General features: G+C 37.9%; 1 protein-coding gene across 1 annotated transcript in view; it reads left to right on the forward strand.

The window, feature by feature from the left end:
* The window catches only part of notum1a (notum, palmitoleoyl-protein carboxylesterase a), a 67,513-nt gene that overhangs the window by 19,351 nt on the left and 26,579 nt on the right, over positions 1-21,583 (forward strand). The window contains exons 2-4 of the mRNA XM_028819352.2: positions 15,737-15,789; positions 18,922-19,017; positions 19,746-19,806. Coding sequence (XP_028675185.1) covers positions 15,737-15,789; positions 18,922-19,017; positions 19,746-19,806 — 210 coding nt within the window. The remainder of the gene's footprint in view (positions 1-15,736; positions 15,790-18,921; positions 19,018-19,745; positions 19,807-21,583) is intronic.

The following is a 21,583-nucleotide window of genomic DNA, read 5'->3' on the forward strand; positions in this document are numbered from 1 at the left end:
CAGTGTGTAATGGTCCAGCACTTCGGGTAGATGGCCACCAGGGAAATACAGAACAATGCTGCATGTTGATTATAAGTCTACAGAGCAGCTAGCGTTCAACATATTATCTCAGATTCTGTGACTTTTTTTAACTGCTTTGAGATGCTCATATGTGCAGACAGATGCTATGGGGATTGGAACACATTTTCCCTTGGCTTTTGACTAAACTAAGTTGTCTTGTAAATTTGTTTTATGTGCACAGAACAGTATATTTTTTCACCTGCATTGTTCTGTGTAGCACCATCATATTTTTTTTCAGCTGTGAATGCAATCATTGTTTGAAACTACTTTTCAGAAGTGATGCTATAGGTATGATGATTGAACATTTGCACATACTCCCTCTGTCTGCATAGGTTTTCTCTGGGCACTTTGGCTTAACACTTTTATCCCAAGTATTTGGTTCTGGCTGTTCAGTGGTTATTCTAAATTGGCCTGATACGAGTGAGATTTCATGGTGATAAACAGGCACCAGACTCATGTTAAATGCTTAATAACCTACATGATTCCCAGCCAGCTTGTTAATTAATAAGTGGTTAATGATCTGGCTACCTCTTGTGCCAACTGTAGTGTCAGATGATGGTCACCAGACCACATGAAATTCATTGGAAGTGCAAAATAATAAGACTTATACATAACTAGATAATATTATTTTCATGCATACTTGTTGACACCTACAACTAACCCCAAGACAGTTGACAAAGAGCAGTATAATACAGCACATTAGCAAACTGTGATGGAATCTTATATAGGTATTGGGGTAATGCTCTTCTGCTGTCTTTATAGGATGTTAGATGGCATGCTGTGCTGTTTTAGTTGTGCATGCCATGCTACACAACATAGCTGTTAGATCATGTGCACCCCTGTCCAATGAAGGAAGAATAGGATGAAGAAGAAGGGATGGTGGTTGGAAATGTCAAAATTTCTAATCTCAGAGCAAAGTGTGTACACCAGGTTAGGTTGGATGGCTAGGAAGACCATCATTACTACTATTTTTATATAATTGTTTTGTTTAGTTTGTTTGCATTTCATTGTACTTGTATTCCTTCTCTGGGGTTAGTCATAATGTTGTTGTCTGCCTAGGTACTGTCTTGGCCATCTCTTGCTTTGATTCTGATGCTTTTCTTTTGGCAAGACTTGAGAAGTCTTGACATTTTTTTTTGAACATCAGCGCCTAACCTACTTTGTGATATAGGCAGTTAATCTGGTCTTCATTCCATCCCATTTTTGGTTCTTCTTATTGTTGGAAAGGCTGCTGCATGCCTGTCTTTGACAGTCTCATCACTAAGAAGCACAAGGTCTTCTTTAGAAAAGTGTGGCTTTCTTTTATGGTGTGTCTGTCATTTCTGTGACATTTGTGTTACAAAGAACAGGGGTCTGATTTTTATACCGATGTTGTACCTATTTATATACTTAATTGGTTATTAAATTACGATGTAATGTTTATTTCAGGTTTCATTGTTTCATTGTTCCATGTTTATGTTATGTTTTATTATTTCATAGAATTATTTTTCAGTTGATGTGTGCAAAGTGACTACAGGAACAGGTTTAACAAACAAGTACTTTATAATACCTTGAAAAATGGCCAGTTAAGAAGGGGTTTTGGGGAAATACTCAAAAATGTAGCAAATACATTACATATAAAATACAATACAATTTATTTTTGTATAGCCCAAAATCACACAAGATGTGCCGCAATGGGCTTTAACAGGCCCTGCCTCTTGACAGCCCCCCAGCCTTAACTGTCTAAGAAGACAAGGAAAAACTACCAAAAAAACCCTTGTAGGGAAAAAATGGAAGAAACCTTGGGAAAGGCAGTTCAAAGAGCGACCCCTTTCCAGGTAGAATGGGCGTGCAGTGGGTGTCGAAAAAAAAGGGGGTCAATACAATACACAGAACAGAGCAAATCCTCAATACAGTATAAAAAATAAAAAACTTACAAGTATGGAGCAGAATTTAACAGTAATTGATATCACATAATATGATTTGGATTTGTTTAGAGACCTGGAGACCTCAGCCACAAGCTGCCTCCCCCATTTGGCCATTCCACAGCTGAAACAACGCTGGGCCAGCCAATCTGATGAAAGGACCCCTCTACCTCACGATTCCTGCCATCCTCCATCAGAGATGACTTTACCTTAGGCAGGCAAAACAACTTGGCATATGGGCCGTGGCACCAAGTGCCACATTTGAGTACCGAGAAGAGAAACAGAATAGGTGAGGGTTAGTAACAAATTAGAACTATCATGTTACTTATGTTTTAGTGTTAATGACTAACAACAGAGATGCAGTCTGTACAGTTAATCAGCAGCTCTAGTCAGGATATGCTAAACTGAAGTAGTGAGTCTTCAGCCGGGATTTAAAAGCTGAAACAGAAGCTGAGACATATGTAAACTGTAAAGCTACTTGCTCATCTCTAGGACTAATTCTTTTCTAGAACCCAGTGCAGAACAGGAAACTTATTAATTGGAGTGTGCCTTCGCTCACATTGAGCTTGTTTAGTGTCACCAATTAGCTTCAGTGACCTACAGTGTACAGTCGCCCACATGATCTATCTAATTTAAAACCAACAAATAACTCAACACACACCTTTTACATGTATGGGAAGAACATAGAATACCCTGAGCAAGCTCATCTGGGCAAGGGCAGAAAGTACAGACACCACACAAATGGTGACTAAGTGCAAACCAAACCCAGTTTCTTTTACCCATGAGAGAAGATCACTAATTCGCTGCACCTTTGTGCCTTTCCATGAAGCAATTGATATCGCCAATTATGAATTAACGGATTATGCATAAATGTTAAAGCAACAGGCTGTCCAATTCACCCTGTAAACATTTAAATGTATAAGAAGAAAAATGTAACACATACAGACCATACTTTACTGTATAACAACCACATGTCTGCATATTTATGATTCAATATTTACATTACTTCATTGAAGCAAAATTTCATTTTAATTAAACATAATGTCATCTTACAATAGTACAAACGGATAACGATAGTTCAAGCTGGTGGGAGTGGGTCGAGGATCACGTGGTCCATTCCTTTACCTCAAAGCTTGCAGATACTGTACGTTCAGAGCCTTCACTGTCCTGATCCCAGCCTTGCATCTCAGCTTGCCCATGCTAGCTGAATACTTAATAAGACTTCCAGGGCTTTTGAAGCACTCCCAAGTGCTTAATGATAGAATAGCTTAACCTTGAAAATGAAAGCCAAATGTTTGCAGTCTTGATCAAAGGGTGATCTAGGCACATGCTTTATTTATTTATTTATTTATTTATTTTTTGCTGTAATAAAAGAAAAACTTGCTGGGTGGTTTGATTCCATTACATTCCCAGCCTACGTTTTGTTTATTAGATGATGTTCCTTTCTGTTTCTGCCTTGAGCCTTTAAAAATATGAGAAACCAAAGTGACTGAACTCTTCTTGAATTCTTCTGTACTTATGTCCTATTGGTGGTTTGTCAGTTAGAGTTGTGTGCTGGGGTGATTCCATGTTGTGGTCAAGGTGCTTGTGCAGCCTAATTGCCCCCTTGCATGTACTCATTCCTGCAACAGTACGGTGTTCCTGAGGGCAGGTATGGCTTTGCGGTCACAGATAACTCATTGTGTGCATTTTTCTTATTTTATTATTCTGTTGTTTATGGCTTGGGTGTTGGTTTTGATGAAACCTTCTGCACGCATTAAGAAATGAGTGGGGCATAGAGAAGTGCCAAGTGAGTCAGACATGTTAACAGCACACATTTTGCTTTTCCTAATTCGTTTCTTTTCAAGTTTAGATGTTCTTGGCAGGAGTAAGCACTCCTGGTTAGACCTGTGGTCACGGTTCATCGGCTTTCTGGATTTACTGTAAAGTCGCAGTGTGATACGTGTAGCCATTTATATTTTCACTTTTTTTTCCTTTTCCTCATGAAACTAGGACTTGGTGGCAAGAAAATGAGGGAACTTGCCAATGCTGCCAAACCCACAAATTGTCACCGATCCAGCTCAGTGTGCTGTGCATTGCTGGAGGCCACTGGCTGTCTACCGCCGCGTGGCTGCACTCGTCAGACAGGCAGCTTGGCGTACAGCTGAAACAGGTGGAAAGTACCATGGGAAAGAAACTGGACCTTCACGGTTATTTGCATAGTTTTTTTTTCCTTCTAAGTTTTGGAGTGTTAATGCCATGTGCGGCTGTTAGACTATTAAAACAAACAGTCTATAGGTTTTTTATTGCTTGCTTAACGCCTTTCTAATGTGCAGACTAGCACCTTTCATTCCACTTGTCTTCAGATCTATGGCTAAAAGTCTTTCAAAAAACACATAAAGTAACATTTACTGGAATGCATTACCTCTAATGGGTGTGTGGGGGGGGGGGGTGTTATATTTGAAGGGATCTGTGCCAAACATTCACCCAGATTCATACTGAATTCTCACTTTTTCCATTTATTATAAAGAAAATTAAATCTCAGTCTACCATTTATTTGAATGACACTAATCTTGAGTAAGGCGGTAAGTGGTGGGATAATTTCAAATAGATTAAATCATGGCAAGTTTCAGGTCATGGAAAAAACACTTTGGAGCTCCCACAATAATCAGTGTGCTATGGCAGATGTCGTTGATCCCTCATAAAAGTGCTGGATAGTCGTGATGAGGTGTAACTGGGTGATGTTTACTCGCACTCCCCTCTCTAGTTTCCTCCCTAGAACTCCTTTTGTGTGGTCTCGTAAGACATTAGTAGGACATGTTTGACCGCTTGTTCTCTCTTGATCATAGCTTTGTTGGACCATCACAGTGGAACCAAAAGTGAAGGTATTTCGCTTTTTATTCTTTTTCATCTTGCAGTTTGAGTAGCTGTACTGACATATGGGAGAGGTTTTAGTGGTAATGTTTTCACATGGGCTGCAAGAGATATAAATAAGGTGACTCTTTGTCCTTAAAGGCTTGGATAGCATGCCTACTTTATAATGGAAGTCTTATCTGAATTTATAATATAACAATTTATGTCTGCTTGAAAACAAATTCATTTAGCCAGTTCTTCACTTCTATTAAATATGGCTGTGGTAATTTGTGGCATGTTTTACCACCAGCAGTCTATACTTGTCATCGCTTATGAAGGTAAAATCAAAGGTGTCCTCCCTACCATGGCTCAGAATGCACATTTCGTTCACATTGTCTTTTGCAAGGCTCACTATATAAAACAATCTGATACTTTCCAAAGGAAAAAAACTACAGAAAAGAAGGCTCCCAGTATGAGACACAAATAGAAATGTAGTTAGGAATCCTTCTGGCAGCCACTTGGACATTCATTTGTGGTTTTGGAAATCGTTTAAAGGTATTCGCAATTCAGGGTTACAATTAAGTGAAATTCAGATCCTGTGGCACAGTGAGCCTTGTGTTTCTGCTGAAAGCCAGGCTGGCTTAATTTCCTATTTGAACAGCCAGAATTGGAGATGCTCTTTGTAAAGAAAAAAAAAATGTATACAACACATAGGGATTTGATTATTTTGAGTATGAGGGGCAGAGGTGAACAGCATTTAAAATATGACCACCTAAAATACCAATTATTGTCAGGGAGATTGCAATTGTGAAATCATATAAAGAAGTAGATATATGGAGTTGGTAGTTTTATATTTTGCCTAATTCAATAAGCCAATGCAAATGTTCAGGTTACAGCATTAAACATGATTACACAACAAATAAAACAATATCCACACAACACAAACTGGAGTCTTTTTTGGGTCATGTAGAGAATTCTGCCCGAAACCTCTTTTAAATACGTATTTTAGAAATCTTGTGAAGGACATCCAAGAACCAGGTGTACTACCTCCAATTTCAAAAGTAAGTTTTTGTGTGCTACGTTTAGAGAGCTCACTTTACACCCCAAATGGTGCCAGACAGTTCAGGTATATGTAAAGAATGTGCTTATTGAATAATAAAGGGAATGACAGACAAAAAAAACTCAAACAAGAACAAGGACAAGAAATGTTTTGCACTCATTTGTAATACAGGGTTGAACCTATGTCTGTAAAGTGGACTGTCTACTTATATACACTTCATAAGTACCATAGCAAAACACTTCCTTTTTGCATCCTGTTTCTCTGTCTCTTACTTCCACCAGTGAGACTTTGCTATATCTATCTTCCTGTCTTTAGACACACTTTTCCCTTTTCTTAAATCACATACTGCAGCCACTTACGCACTAAATTCAACAATCATTCCTGATAGCATAATCCAACTGGGACTGAAGGGACTGCAAGATGGGTCTCCTCCTGCTATCTGTCTCGTGAGCTCCTGCATCTCTTTCCGAGTAGCTCTTTGCGGGACTGGCTTTCTAGGTAGCCTTCTTACTGGTTGCCTTGTTGAAATAGCAAATTATTCCTATAAATCCTCCTCCTGTCTGGCTGGAGATCTTTTGGCCTGCTATCTCTCTCCTAATTGCGGTTCAGACATGAGCTTAGTTATTTGCGTGTCTTAGGGAGGCAATCCATGTTTTTTTCCAGGACACATGTTTTTTTTCTTTTTATTTCATTTTAATAATAATAATAATTATTTTATATTATTTTAATGTCATTGAACCACCATTTTGAGAGTATCTTCCTTATTTGGACTTTTTTTATTTATATGCACAACTACCTTATTTTTAGTACTTTGTTGGCTGGGACCAAGTGATTCACATCTCACGTTGTGTGATGTAATTTCCTGGAGGATACTTAAGTTGGCTTTAGGGTAGTGTCGATATCCTATTTTTGAAATATATAGATATGGATATAGCTCTTTTTTTAGATAGATAGATAGATAGATAGATAGATACTTTATTAATCCCAAGGGGAAATTCACATACTCCGGCAGTAGCATACTGATACAAAAACAATATTAAATTAAAGAGTAATAAAAATGCAGGTAAAAACAGACAATAACTCTGAATAATGTTAATGTTTACACCCCCAGGTGGAATTGAAGAGTCACAAAGTGTGGGGGAGGAACGATCTCCTCAGTCTGTCAGTGGAGCAGGACGGTAACAGCAGTCTGTCGCTGAAGCTGCTCCTCTGTCTGGAGATGACACTGTTTAGTGGATGCAGTGGATTCTCCATAATTGACAGGAGCCTGCTGAGCGTCCGTCGCTCTTACACAGATGTCAAACTGTCCAGCTCCATGCCTACAATAGAGCCTGCCTTCCTCACCTGTTTGTCCAGGTGTGAGGCGTCCTTCTTCTTAATGCTACCTCCCCAGCACACCACCGCGTAGAAGAGGGCGCTCGCCACAACCGTCTGATAGAACATCTGCAGCATCTTATTGCAGATGTTGAAGGACGCCAGCCTTCTAAGAAAGTATAGTTGGCTCTGTCCTATCTTGCGCAGAGAATCAGTATTGGCAGTCCAGTCCAATTTATCATCCAGCTGCACTCCCAGGTATTTATAGGTCTGTACCCTCTGCACCCAGTCTGCACATAATAATTCCAAAAACAACAAATTCTCCAAATACCTTTTGATTAGGGCTTTCACCGTTTTTCATTTAGTGCAAACTTCAGCGCTATGAACTTTTACCTATCAATGTTTGGATCTCATTTTAGTTTTGACATCTGTATTTTTCTCCTCCCAATAGTTTGACCTTCTGCTAGTCCTTTTGATCACATCCTTGTCTCTTGCTAATTTTTCATTTACTGGTTAAATCATCTTTTTCAACTCTTAGAACACCTGTTGTAATATGAAGTCTACATTTTGTACCTAATACTTGTGTGCAAAATTTGGTTGACCTAAGTGAAATCATACTCAAGTTATCCTGTTTAAATACATACACATACACACACACACACAGACAAAATTCCAAAAATGGTATTTTCAGACTTGGGGAAGTCTAAAACAACAAGATTCATCAAAATCTTGAAATGGAATTTTTGGAGGATTACAATACTTTTCCTATACTTCATATATGAGAAAGTAAAAATAGGTAAAATGTAACAAATGTTCAAAAAGAGGAAGAAGACAAAAGCATTTACCTACAAAGGTAATCCACAGCAAATCACAAATCCAGTAATCAGAGACCCCAAAACAGAAGCAAGAACCTAAGGACAAGTAAAGCTTACGAAAAGCAATACTTAACTTAAACACCACTGCAAACTCAAAGCACCACTGTTGAGTTACTCTTCCCTAGCTCAGTATATAGCCAGAGGGAGGTCTAAGCCACAGTGTGGTCAGGGTGGTCCTGCCTTTTGGGGACTAGGAATGCAATCACAAATAAAGATAGAGAACTTAATAAATAAATAATTCTTAATTTAAAAAAAGTACAATGAAACAATATATAAATACTAGCCAGATGTAACATAATGACACCTACTTTTCAAACTGATTCAGAACAGTTATGTCCTTTCACTTATGAGGTAGTTGCCTGGTGGCCTGGTTTGAAGACACTAGAGTATGACATATCACTGCTTTTGCCAGTGTATGAAGGTTTCCTCTTATTTTTCTACTGGTCTTTGTGACATTGTCAGAACATGTCCCTGGCAACCAGGCATCCAGTCATCTATGTTATTCACTATAGTTAGTCTGAATCTTTATCATTTTATATTCACATAACATGTAGCTAGACATGGCTCTTAATCCACTCCTATCTCCATTCCTCTACCCACTACAAGTAATTTTCTCAATCTCTGTTTCTCTTACTGAGTTGAAATGGTCTGCAGCTTACCTGATAACAAGGAATGTAAGGAAGGAATGAAGTCTTACACTATAGGACACTTTCTTGTACACACCCATCCACATTGAAACTGAGCTCTTTTAGTCTTGCCTGTTAATGTAACTATATGTCTTTGGATTGTGGGAGGAAACGGAACATTTAACCATCAAACAAAATTACCATCTTATCTCAAAAAGAACACAAACAAAAGGGCTGCTTCCTATAAATTAGTACGAAAAGCAAATGCACATCATGCAATCCTTTTTACTCATGACATCTCCCTTCAATTACAGCGCATTCAGCAATGGAAACCAATGTGTGTCTCATTTAGTTTTTGACTAAACAGAATGGAAAAAATATATATAGCTTTGAGACTGGTGATAACACCCAAAGAGACAAGTTGTGATCAACTTAAGTGTTTGTTGTCTGTTCTTTTAGGCTCTATTAACAAAATCTATTAACATAAATGTCCACCAGAGGAGAGTTAGGAATGACACTCAGATATGCTTTGACACTTATTTCCTGTTTCCTTGTGTAAACTGCCCAAACTAATGAAAAAAAAAATTCCTTCCACATTTGCAAATTTGAAATTACATGGTGTCCAGGAATTTTGTTTTGGCCATGTGATGTGACAAACTTATAGTTCAGAGAATTTTTCTTGCATTGTCTATAATAAATAATAATAACTTGTTGTCTTACACATTTTGCAAAGCAAAAAAGAGTGTAAAAAAGCTAAATTAAAAGCAACAATTTATGAAAAGGCAAATAAAACCAACAAACTCAGAACATACTTAATATACTACTAAATTAAAAATAAACACCACAGAAGTTAATTTACCAAAAATAGTAAAGGATTTCTGGAAGAAGTCATTTTTCAAGTTAAATTTAAACAGCTCAACATAATAATATCAACAGTATTGTGGAACAGTGGTCAGCACTGATGTTTCATGGCTCCATAACGATTGGATTCCACCTGCAGCATGTTCCTTTTCAGCGTTGTGTAGTATTTGCACAGTCTCTCCTTGTCTGACTAGGCCTGCCTCTCTGGAATAGGCAGACTAGAAAATAGAGGAATTACATGTATTCATTATTTATCTATTATAATTTAATTTGTTTCTTTTTTTATGAATTTTTTTATTGCTAGTAAATTTTAATACAAATAAATGAGAGCCTATATAAAATTTTAATTTTATAATTAGAACCGCTTAATTGGGGAGTAAGGATATCAACAACCAATATTTTAATCCAATCTGACAGGACCATCCTCCTATCCAGCCTCCCATCCATGCATCCATCCAAACCTGGAGTACTGAAGGAAAAGGCAGAAAGAGTAAGGTTAAAAGTTAAAGGGTGTCGATCTTCACTTCCAAAAGACTTTTCACTGAAAGTCATCTTTTGAGACACCACACAGACCCATTAATAATCAGTTAGGTCTAAATGAACTATTTCATAAAATTGGGTATACCACTGTCTGATGACCAAATTTTCCAGGGACTTTTATTGAGAAGCAATATGAATTTTGGCAGCAACATTGCATTTGGAGCTATTGCTAACAAGATAAAGATGTGAAGTATGCAAGGAGGATTATGATTAACTATATTAGAGAGAGAGAGTGACGGAGAAATTAGTTTTGCAAATGAGAATATTTTAGGACAAAACCAGAACAAACACAAAGAGGTCCCTATTTGAGCTTGTGGGAAAAGCGGCAAATAGGATTGAGAAGAGCTTCATATTAAATCTTTTCTGGGAAGTAATATATAACTCATGTAACCACCAATGTTGTGTATAAATATAGTATTCCAGCAGTAATGGTGATGAGTAGTTTCAGTTTCAAGATCTCGGGGCCAAATCTGACAAATAATCAATAAATCTTTAAGGGAAGAGTCATGAAGCATTGGATTAGAAAGGAAGCTAGCCATTTGCCCTGAGAAAAGTAAATAAAAAAAGTATGAAACAGGATGAACATGTAGTGCTGAATGAAATGAATTCACATGACTTTATGACAGGTCTTAATTGCAGAAAAAGAAAGGAGGTAGTAGGAATACTATGCCAATGTTTTATCTTCTGGAACGTGTGCAGTCCAGCACCCTCATTGAACAGATCACACAGTTTATAAATACATATTATTATTATTATTGCTTATCATTTATCGTGATTATCAGAGGTGATTGTCTGCAGAGGGTGCAGACCTATAAATACCTGGGAGTGCAGCTGGATGATAAACTGGACTGGACTGCCAATACGGATGCTCTGTGCAAGAAAGGACAGAGCCGGTTATACTTCCTTAGAAGGCTGGTGTCCTTCAACATCTGCAATAAGATGCTGCAGATATTCTATCAAATGGTTGTGGCGAGCGCCCTCTTCAATGCAGTGGTGTGCTGGGGAGGCAGCATAAAGAAGAGGGATGCCTCATGCCTGGACAAACTGGTGAGGAAGACAGGCTGTATTGTAGGTATGGAGCTGGACAGTTTGACATCTGTGGCAGAGCGTCAGGCGCTCAGCAGGCTCTTGTCAATAATTGAGAATCCACTGCATCCACTAAATAGTATCATCTCCAGACAGAGGAGCAGCTTCAGCGACAGACTGCTGTCACTGTCCTGCTCTACTGACAGACTGTGGAGATCGTTCCTCCCCCACACTATGCGACTCTTCAATTCCACGGGAGGTAAACGTTAACATTATACAAAGTTTTTATCTATTATACCTGCCTTGTACTCTCCACCTTGCACCTTTTAACTTGCACTGTGTTTTTATCACTCTTTAATTAATATTGTTTTTATCAGTATGCTGCTGCTGAAGTATGTGAATTTCCCCTTCTATCTATCTATCTATCTATCTATCTATCTATCTATCTATCTATCTATCTATCTATCTATCTATCTATCTATCTATCTATCTATCTATCTATCTATCTATCTATCTATCTATCTATCGATCGATCTATCTATCCAAGATGGACAAACAGATACATGACTGACCTTCAATCAACAAAAATAAGTTGTGGTAAATTTTAGTAAAAGTATCCTATTCTCAAATGCAGCCAATCATTCTCTCTACGGTATGGCTTTTAATGTATTTCTCATGTTAACTGTCAGGGAACTGAATGCATTTCTTTATATAAAATGATGTGTGGATATTAGGCAAATGACTATGACTGTAGTGGAAGAAGTTACATTTAAAAGAGCTGAGCCATTTATTTGGTTAGGAGTGTCCACAAATTGATTTGAAAACAGGGAAACTTATCTCTGGCTTCAGCCAATTACTTTCCAACATGCCATGCAGCGTAGCTTCAAAGGGTTTGGAAGTCATCTTGGCACATCCTGTAGGCAGGCCTTGTATGCAGCTGGTCCAAAGGAAGTATAACTGAGGGGTGTTGCTCTTTTTTTAGATAGATAGATAGATAGATAGATAGATAGATAGATAGATAGATAACATGTTATTAATCCCATGGGGAAATTCAAATGCATACAGCAGCAAAGACATTAAAAAACAACAATGCAGACTCACAGGACAGATAATACAGCCAATCAATTGATTTAAATAAATACATAAACTTAACAAGTACATTAGGTGGAAGCTTTGAATTGCCAGATATCAATGGACAGAAAGGATCCCTATAGGCGCTTCTTAGCACATCGTGGTGGACTGAGCCTGTAAATAGAAGTGCTCCAAGAGAGCACCTCCTGGATGGGATGGAGGGTATTTTTCATGATGGCATTTTCCACAATAACTTCCAGTGTGTCCATGGTTCACCCGGTGATGGACTAGGCTTTCCTGATAAGTTTGTTCAGGCATTGTGCTTCTTTTATGCTCAGGTTGCTGCCCTAGGGCACTGTTGGATCAGTGGCTAGCATGGCCTAATAGAACATTTCCAGCAACTTGCTGCTCATATCAAAAGACCTGAGTCTCCTTTGCAAGTACAGTCTGCTGTGGCCCTTCTTGTTCAATGCCACTGTGTTCTCAGACCAGTCCAGTTTGGTGTTTATGTGAACCCCCTGTGTTTGTAGCTCTGTACCAATTGCATATCCTCCTCCTCCTCATGAATGGTGACTGGTCTCAGAGGGTTCTTGGCACGTTGGAAGTCCACTACCAGTTCTTTTGTCTTGCTGATGTTCAGTTGAAGGTTGTTGTCCATGCACTATAAACTACATGTGCTTTTCTTCATGGTTCTGCTTAATGCAGAATTTTCTTTCATAGCAGAGGTGTAATTCAGATACTTTTCTTTTCTAGTCTGTTACTGCTGAAGAGTTGGCTGAAATGTAACTACAAGGCTTTTCCTTGCATTTTCAAGTGAGACGTAATTTGTCGTTAGAAATTTGCAGAATTTGAGTTTTTTTTTTTTTTTTTTTAAATTTTACATAACATAACATTCCCAAACCCACTTCATCCAGTACATGATTGTGGAGGGTCAGAGAACATCACGGCAGGATCAGGAACAAACCAGGGACAAACCCTGGATGTGGTGTGTAATAGAACAGACAAACCATGATAAACAGGTATGGCATCATGAATGCAGCAATGCAAGGGAAAACAAGCAATAATTTTGACAAGGTCTTTTCAGACAAGAGTTACAAAGTGAATTGTTTTCAAAATAGCCGAATGTCCTGTCATAAGTCCTTCCGGCAGTCATCTGGTCTGTAGAGGGAGGAAGAGAACAAGCATTAGAAATTGGGAGCATGCGCTGATAGCACATTGCTGCACTCACCACACGACAAACCACCCAGATTGGGACCCGGGTTTCAGTGGGTGACACCTCAGCACCACACTGGAGCAGCGTGAGGTATTTTACAGTGGCTGGTGTGCCAATCTTGCCACCAACCCACAAGTTTTCCCTGTAAGTTGGAAGGCCTGCTTGCAGGGATGAATGCAGATTAAGCATTAGCACACAATGCCAAAACCCTGGAGCAGTAGGTAATTACAATACGCTGTCCCTTATGCACACGCGCGTGACAGGTGCCAGTTCATCATTGGCTGTCTGAAAGAACGGACTCTAACTCAAACTTGGCCAGTTTGGAACTGCAAATTAGCCATCATACATGTCTTTGGGACTTTGAGACGAAAACAAGAGTGCAACATGGAAAAATGCTGGGAATGTGCAAACTCCACAGAGACAATAAGATGTGGGATTCAAATCCAAGATGCTTGTTGGGGCAGCAGCATTAACCACTGTGCTGTTAATTGGCCAAGAATCACGCTAAAGATTTGCCCCACTTCCCCAGGCTTCTCTTCTCCTCTGAGCAGCTGGACATCCATTGAACCCAGAGGTGACATGTTGTTCTTCAGAGATTCAAACAAAATTACAGGCAAACGCCAACAAAGTGCAAAATTGGAATTTGCTGAAATGATTGTACAAAATTATTGCCATGTTATACTGAGATGTAGCTGATACTTATCCGTTCAGAAGTATTTTCCTGTGTTATCATGGTTCATATCTTCTGCAATGCACTGTGGATAGCTTTTTTAAGGTGCACCCCTATACTCTGACTTTGCAAACTGATTGTTATGATAAAGACATTTTGTACTTCTGTTTATTTATTTATATTTTGCATGCCTGTACATGGCCTGTAGTGTATCTTTCCTAACTTTAAAGTTAGTAATTGATTTTGCTTAGAATCTATTCTCATAATATAAAGATAGCATGCTATAAATGTACAGTCACTCATTAACTAACATGACCCTCAACTTCTGTTTTGACACCAGACAGTTGTTTAGCAATCTCTGCCTTTAAGCATGTAGACAACAGAGAATGCTTTTGCTCCAGAGGAGGGGACTCTGTTTTTAATGTGCCAAAAGAATAAAGCGCACTTTTCTATTGCATTTAGATATATGTTGAGTTTTTAAGTTTATGAAATTGTGCTACATTTTATTTATTTTTTTTGTATATGTACTTTCCTTTTTAGAAGCTATGCATTCATTAATGAAAGACATTAACTTTGAAAGATAATTCTACCCAGACCTTAAGCTTAAAGAACATTTCCAGAAAAGCTGTGGGGTTTGTTTGATTTTTATTAAATGTGTTTGTGGAGCTGGGGGTTGTACTTTGGGGTTATTGCCATCTCAGTCAAACAACTGACCTCATTCTTCTTATTAGTGCCTCTTTGGTTGCTTTTTATTCTTCAAACGTATTGAATGTCAGAGCTAATCATTTTTTTTAGTTTCTGTACTGTACTAATGGTGCAGTAGTTCTGTCTTCATCTTTTGTTGCTTGATGCACAGTGACACAGTGATTAGCACTGTTTTACAGCTCACGTCACGTTTTTAGCCACAATTATTGTTCCTGTATAGCTGGCAGACTTTTCCCTAGATGCCAGAGACACGTAAAAGATGATTGTACCAAACTAGTTTAATTCATCCTTGTTCAGCAAAGCTCACAAACATTTTGTTATTTTGCTGCAGAGAGAAGGAAACTCCACAGGGTTTGCTCATCACTAATCTTCACTATTCGACCTTGACAGTCAATGCCTTTTTGTATTAACTGTCAAGATAATTTACATTTACTTATCGCCATTATCCAAGGTGACTTACAACATTTATGATACAATTGGTTCCATTTCTTTTGGTTTTCCAATTGGAGCACATGCAGGTCAAGTGACTTGCTCACGGTCACACATTGCCAACAGTAGGGCTTGAACCCAGAACTTTCAGGGTTTGAAGTCCAAAGCCTTAACCACTACACCACACTGCCTGCAAGTTTTGTTACTTGCTTCCTAATTCATTTGGAATCGGTTCTCTCCACTGTAAATCCTATAAATGTAAGATACATTAGTTGAAAATTACGTTCCCATACCTTTATACAGCAGTCTGCTCCCTGCCTTGTGTTTTTGAAGGAACAAAGGTTCTCTTTGGACATGAGGTGCTCAGTTCAATGACTGTACAGTATCTTTAATGGGTTTCTGCAGCCCTTCATCACAAACAGAATCTGACATAGCACAAGATTTTCTTTTGTTTAGAAGATATTTATTTAGTCCATTTGTTTTAAACTGACTTCTTTCCCCTTATAATACATAGTGAAATTAATCAGATCCTTTTTTTTTAAAACTACAGGTACTACATGAAGGAATCCAAAGGCAGCAAAAGGTGGCTGATTTTCTTAGAAGGTGGGAATCTTGAATTTTCATTTTCATTCTTAAATGAATAGCTGCACAGTAGTGCAGAAGAATTATTGTGTCAGTTTATACAGTATTGGTTAGGACAGAATAAAGCTAATAAAAAATGTAATTAATAGTGCCTTATAAAACTTATGATTATTGTAATGTATAAAACTGATAAGAGGCGGCACGGTGGCTTAGTGGGTAGCGCTGCTGCCTCGCAGTTGGGAGATCTGGGGACCTGGGTTCGCTTCCCGGGTCCTCCCTGCGTGGAGTTTGCATGTTCTCCCGTGTCTGCGTGGGTTTCCTCCCACAGTCCAAAGACATGCAGGTTAGGTGGATTGGCGATTCTAAATTGGCCCAAGTGTGTGCTTGGTGTGTTTGTGTGTGTGTCCTGCGGTGGGTTGGCACCCTGCCCGGGATTGGTTCCTGCCTTGTGCCCTGTGTTGGCTGGGATTGGCTCCAGCAGACCCCCATGACCCTGTGTTCAGATTCAGCGGGTTGGATAATGGATGAATGGATAAAACTGATAAGTAGAATACACAGTAGATAAGTCCCAAGACTGAATATGGCTTTAAGGCATAAGATTGCACATTTTGATATACAGGGCTTTTATAACACAGAACTAGAGTCAATACCACAAAATCAGTTATACCTATGATTTACAAAAAATATATATCCATTAATAGCCTCACTACTCCGAGATATCCATTAAAGTAAAAATCCACCATGTTCACTACACTCTTTAAGTAATTTGTATTATAAATTGGGTTTCAACACATTCTCTTTGCAAATGAATTCAGTAATTCATTTTCTTGTTTTGTATTACATCTTAAATCTTTATGAATTAGTAAGTATCTTCCAAAATGGGTGTCTAAACCCGACATGGCAAACAATCTAGAAAGTTGGATTGCTTTCTGTAGATCTGCTTCTTATATTATGTTCTGAACATTAATACATCCCATGAGTATGAAAAAAAGAGTAAGAAAAATATGAAATATGAATATGAACTATAGACAAGCAGTAGTTATGTCTTTGTATGCAACTGCGTGAATTATAAACACATTTATTTTGGAAATGAATTGATGATTTTCTGTATACTCTTATGAATTAGAATGCATGTTGGGACACTTTAATAATTGGCATTTTCGAGGAAAAACTCTTATAGTGGAGCTATACGAGGTTTATTTTTCTCTGAAAGAATATGTCAAACACAGTGAACATTTGACATTAAAGTATACCAGTCATGAATCAGTGCCAAAGCAGCTATGAAAAACTGAAAAATTCTAATCTAACATTTAAAAAAATATCACTCTCCACCACTTTGACCACTATTTCTTTTTTTCAGAGCTCATAATATTTTGGAACCTGTTTATAATATTTATTCTGTTTGTATACAAGTCTTTCAGAATGATCCACATTATTGAAAAACGTTAAAACAAAGCTAACCATCATTAGCTGACAACCTTCACCACAAAATGGTTCAGCATTCTGGAATGTACTGGAAGTGCAGATGGGTGTCTGCAAGTTAACTTTCTCCTTGTTTTAGTCCACACGTGTATGCACTTGCGTAAAGGAAAAAGATAAAGATAATCTAAGATGATGTTACACACAAAAAATGCTATCTATCATGTTGCTCCTGAAATGAAGAGGGCCAAGTTATTTAGCTGTCACAACAAACACACCATTATTACCCGCGCACTTTCGCACACTCTTCTTTAAGTCTGACAAAAAAGAGAAAAGAAATGAAAATCAAAGAAGAAAAGAAATCAAGAAGAAAATGAGAAAGTAGTAGTAACCCAACAGCACCCACAGCATGGTTAGTCATGGTTTCTTACCTTGAGAAGTGTACTTACTAGTAAATGCGCAGGTTAAGAATTACAGAACTGGAAGGAAAGTTACAAGGGGAAGAGAGAGTACGGAAAAGGACTGACATCACAGGCAACATAATGGAAAACATGCTTAGCAAAGAGTTATTGACTAGATGGAACCTGCAACCTGGTGACCCCATGTAAATAAAAAAGATTCCTAAAGTGATTAACAAATATATTTGGGCTGTCAGTAGATTAATTTGTTTGTCTGCTAGCGGTTTGGCTGAATTGATCCATGGCGGTTTGTCACATATCCATTGCTTTTTGCACAAGCAAATGTGTACTTTGCTTTTAAATGATACTTTAAACTCAAAGAGCCGTGGTGGTGTGCAAACTCCTCATTGCAGGGTGTGCATACTACTTTGGTTTTATACACAGAGCTATCTGAAATGTTTGTTTCAAAACAAACGTTTCCGACGAGAAGCGTCACAGGTTTCTTTGCCACTGTTACGTTGACAACTTAAACCCTGAAAAAATTGTTCTACAGCAGACAGGTGAATTATGGCTTTTTGTTTAGTAATTTCTGGAATCTCACGATTACTTTGCGTTATGTTATTTTAACACGTCAAAACTTTTAAGATCATCCCAAGCGTTAATGTGTTAATGCTGACAGCTCTAATACATTTTAGTCACTAGAAAAGTTCATGGTTCTTGTTTTAAGAACTCTAATGTTCAAGGTGACTTTTATACGGTATGTGGTGTGGTTATCTTGGTTGTCATGCACAGCAGAAGCACTAGTTAGTTGATTGCCCACAGGTTTAGCGTATGGACACAAACTAAATACACTCTACTGTGAGCCAGAGCAACGACCTGTTAAGCAGCATCTATATCATTAAATTCAACGTAAATATACTGCTGAATACTCCTGGATACTGTTCAATGATTATTAAAGGCTTCCTGACACATATCTTTGTTGTGGACCAGTTTTTACCCACTCCTAATGGAAAAGCACGACACTATATAAATATATACTGTACAATAAACTATACTTAGTGGCCAACTGTTTTCATATTTTCCCCCATGTAACCGCAGTGTAAGCCCACGGGACTGGTCACACTTGTCCCGTTTCATTCCTAACTTTCATGTCACCTGACAACTTTACAGAGGTGACACTGACTGCTGTAACTAATTCCAGCTCACTATACATACCTTGCTTGTGTCTATTGACTACTTTTTCCTCTGCATTATTTGATGCTGTGTGAATTGATCCCCCACATAAAGTCAGTAACAACAAAGAAATGAGCCTCTAATTGTGTCTCTTTCCAAACAGGTGGTTGGTACTGCTTTAGCAAAGAGAATTGTGACAGCCGGTATGACACCATGAAGAGGCTGATGAGCTCAGCTGAATGGTCCCACACGAAAACAGGTAAATTGTACACACTGAAGTGTTTTCTTTAGATATTCTGAGTCTAACTTACAAAAGGAACATACTTGAAATTACAAGGAAAAACGAATTCATCCCACATCTGAAGTGTGGCTCAATCGCTGGAGCAATGCTCTGGATGAAAAGGCTTGGAAACAGTTGGTTTCTTTAGATTTTATGTATGAAATTTATTTTACTTTTAGTAAATGAAAACTTTGCACTGTTAAAAGGCATAATGAAAGGAACTAGAGACAGGAATTTCAGCCTCTACCACTGTCATGTGACTGTGTTAAAGACATGAATTCCAGTCTTATGTCATTTACCAGACTCAAACAGCCTGTAACCTTCAGATCATTGCAAAACTGTTCCTGTTTGCATGTAAAATCTTGGATCTGCTTTTTCTAACTGGATAAAACATTATCGAGCCAGAGTTTTTTTTTGAAAAATAGGATATTTTAGTTCTTGAAAAGATTATGGAACAAAAATAAAGTAAGGCATTCCAGGGCTAAATGTAAGTACCAAATACGCAGTCATCAAAGTCTGAAGTGACACACTGACTGCAGTGACGCCCTTGGTTACACCTGTCATTATGAGGTGGGGTAACAGCTAGCTTTTAATGTCATAATAACTGCTTTTTGACTTTAATTAAAAAGGTTGCAGAAACAACATGCTGCTTCTCTGTGTAACACGTTTTTTTTTCCTTTTGCTTTTTCTATTTTGTGTTTTTAAAGGAACAGGCATTCTGTCCCCTCAACCAGAAGAAAACCCTCACTGGTGGAATGCCAATATGGTGTAAGTAAATCAAGAAAAATCAAGTCAGGTTTGCTCTTAAGGAGATGCACACCTCAGCTAGCTTAACTCAAAAGCAGAGTGTAAATTGAGCTTTTGATTTACTGTAGTATTTCAAATAACAGTGAACAAAAATAGTACTGAAAGGAATATAAAAGGTCAAAAAAGGTAGACACAACATAATATCTATGGTGTACAAGGGCCCATGTCTACAGTGTTGCTTCTGCAAGCTATATTTTTACTTTAAACCACACCTTCTAGATGAAAATAAATTGTCATGTTTCAGTCAAACTGTCAGTCAAACAAGAGAGACTAAAATCAAATTTATTTTGGTCAATAAAAATACTGTAGCTTTTACTTTTAGTACCTTTTTAGCCATACTTTTAAATCAAGTAATATTTTTTATATTAACATTTCTTTAAATGTAATTGTTTAATAGACGGACCACAAGATAACACTGGTGACCGTTGTTTCCCTTTATAATCTGAACAAAAGGTCTTATTGATGGACAATTCTTAATTTTCCTTATATGAATTACTGTGGATAAGCTCCCTAAGATTTCTGCCCACTTTTAAAACAGGATTCTCTCCACGCCCAGAACCTTTGGCTAGACACATTTAGAAAATGGATGGAGAAATACCTTGAATGATATAAAATAAACAAAAAAAAAAATGCTACACTCTGACGTGCTTGTGTCCTAAGTGGTGGTGCTGTCATTGTGCCCTTGAGCAAGACACTTACTGTACAGTATATCTGCTGTAGAGATCCACTGTATGTAAGGCATGAAGACAAAGTTAACTATAGATAAACATAACATAAATCATGTTAACTCAATTTAACTCCTTCAAATAGCAGTATTCAATAAATCCGATGCAATGTGTATTTTAAATGTTAATTGCTTCCAGGTCTAAATAAGCAACATGCTTATAAATAAAGTTTGGATTAGATTAGATAAACTTCATTAGATAAACTTTATTAATCCCTTGGGAATTCAAGCAAAATGACACCTTTTATTGGCTAACTAAAAAGATTATAATATGCAAGCTTTCGAGGCAACTCGGGCCCCTTCTTCAGGAAGATGTAATAGAGAAACTGGACTTCCCTGTGCTTATATAGACACTAGGACAGATACAGCATTGGAAAACCTTAAAGTGAGACATCTTAGATGTAAAAAATTAATAGACCTCTTCAGGCTAAGATTCGTTTAACAAGAGAGAAGAACAATATATGGATAAGAGAACTGTCCTGAGAAAATTCAAATAAAGGTCTAACGGTAAAACAGAAAATTAAACAACCTACCATAACACTTTAAAAAAAATGCGAACAAAAAAAAAGACTATTCCTGCTGAAGAGGATGTGCCGTATTAAGTTTAAAGGTTGGGTGGTGCAGAGGCACAATAGTTAGCACTGCTGCCTAAGACTTCCAGAGGCCTGGGTTCAAAATCTGGCTCAGTCACTTTCTTACATACTCTCCACTATTGTAAACCTTTTTGAGTGTCAGGTCATCAGTTTTGCACATTCTCTTTCACCTTATGTAATTTCTTTTCTGGTTCTTGCAGTTTCTTGTAACATCCAGAGGCTTTTTGTCAGGTTGATCTGCCATTGTATTAGTGAGTGTGAATGTGTGTATCTGCCATACTCTGTAATAGACTGACAGCTAGTCTGAGGTGGTCCTTCTTACTATGCATCTCGTTCTGTCAGGATAGGCTTTGTCCCACTGTGATCCTATTTCCATACACAAAACACAATAACCGTTTCCGACCCCTCATTTAGACTTTAT

Source organism: Erpetoichthys calabaricus, chromosome 14 (assembly GCF_900747795.2).
Source record: "Erpetoichthys calabaricus chromosome 14, fErpCal1.3, whole genome shotgun sequence".
Lineage (NCBI taxonomy): Eukaryota > Metazoa > Chordata > Cladistia > Polypteriformes > Polypteridae > Erpetoichthys > Erpetoichthys calabaricus.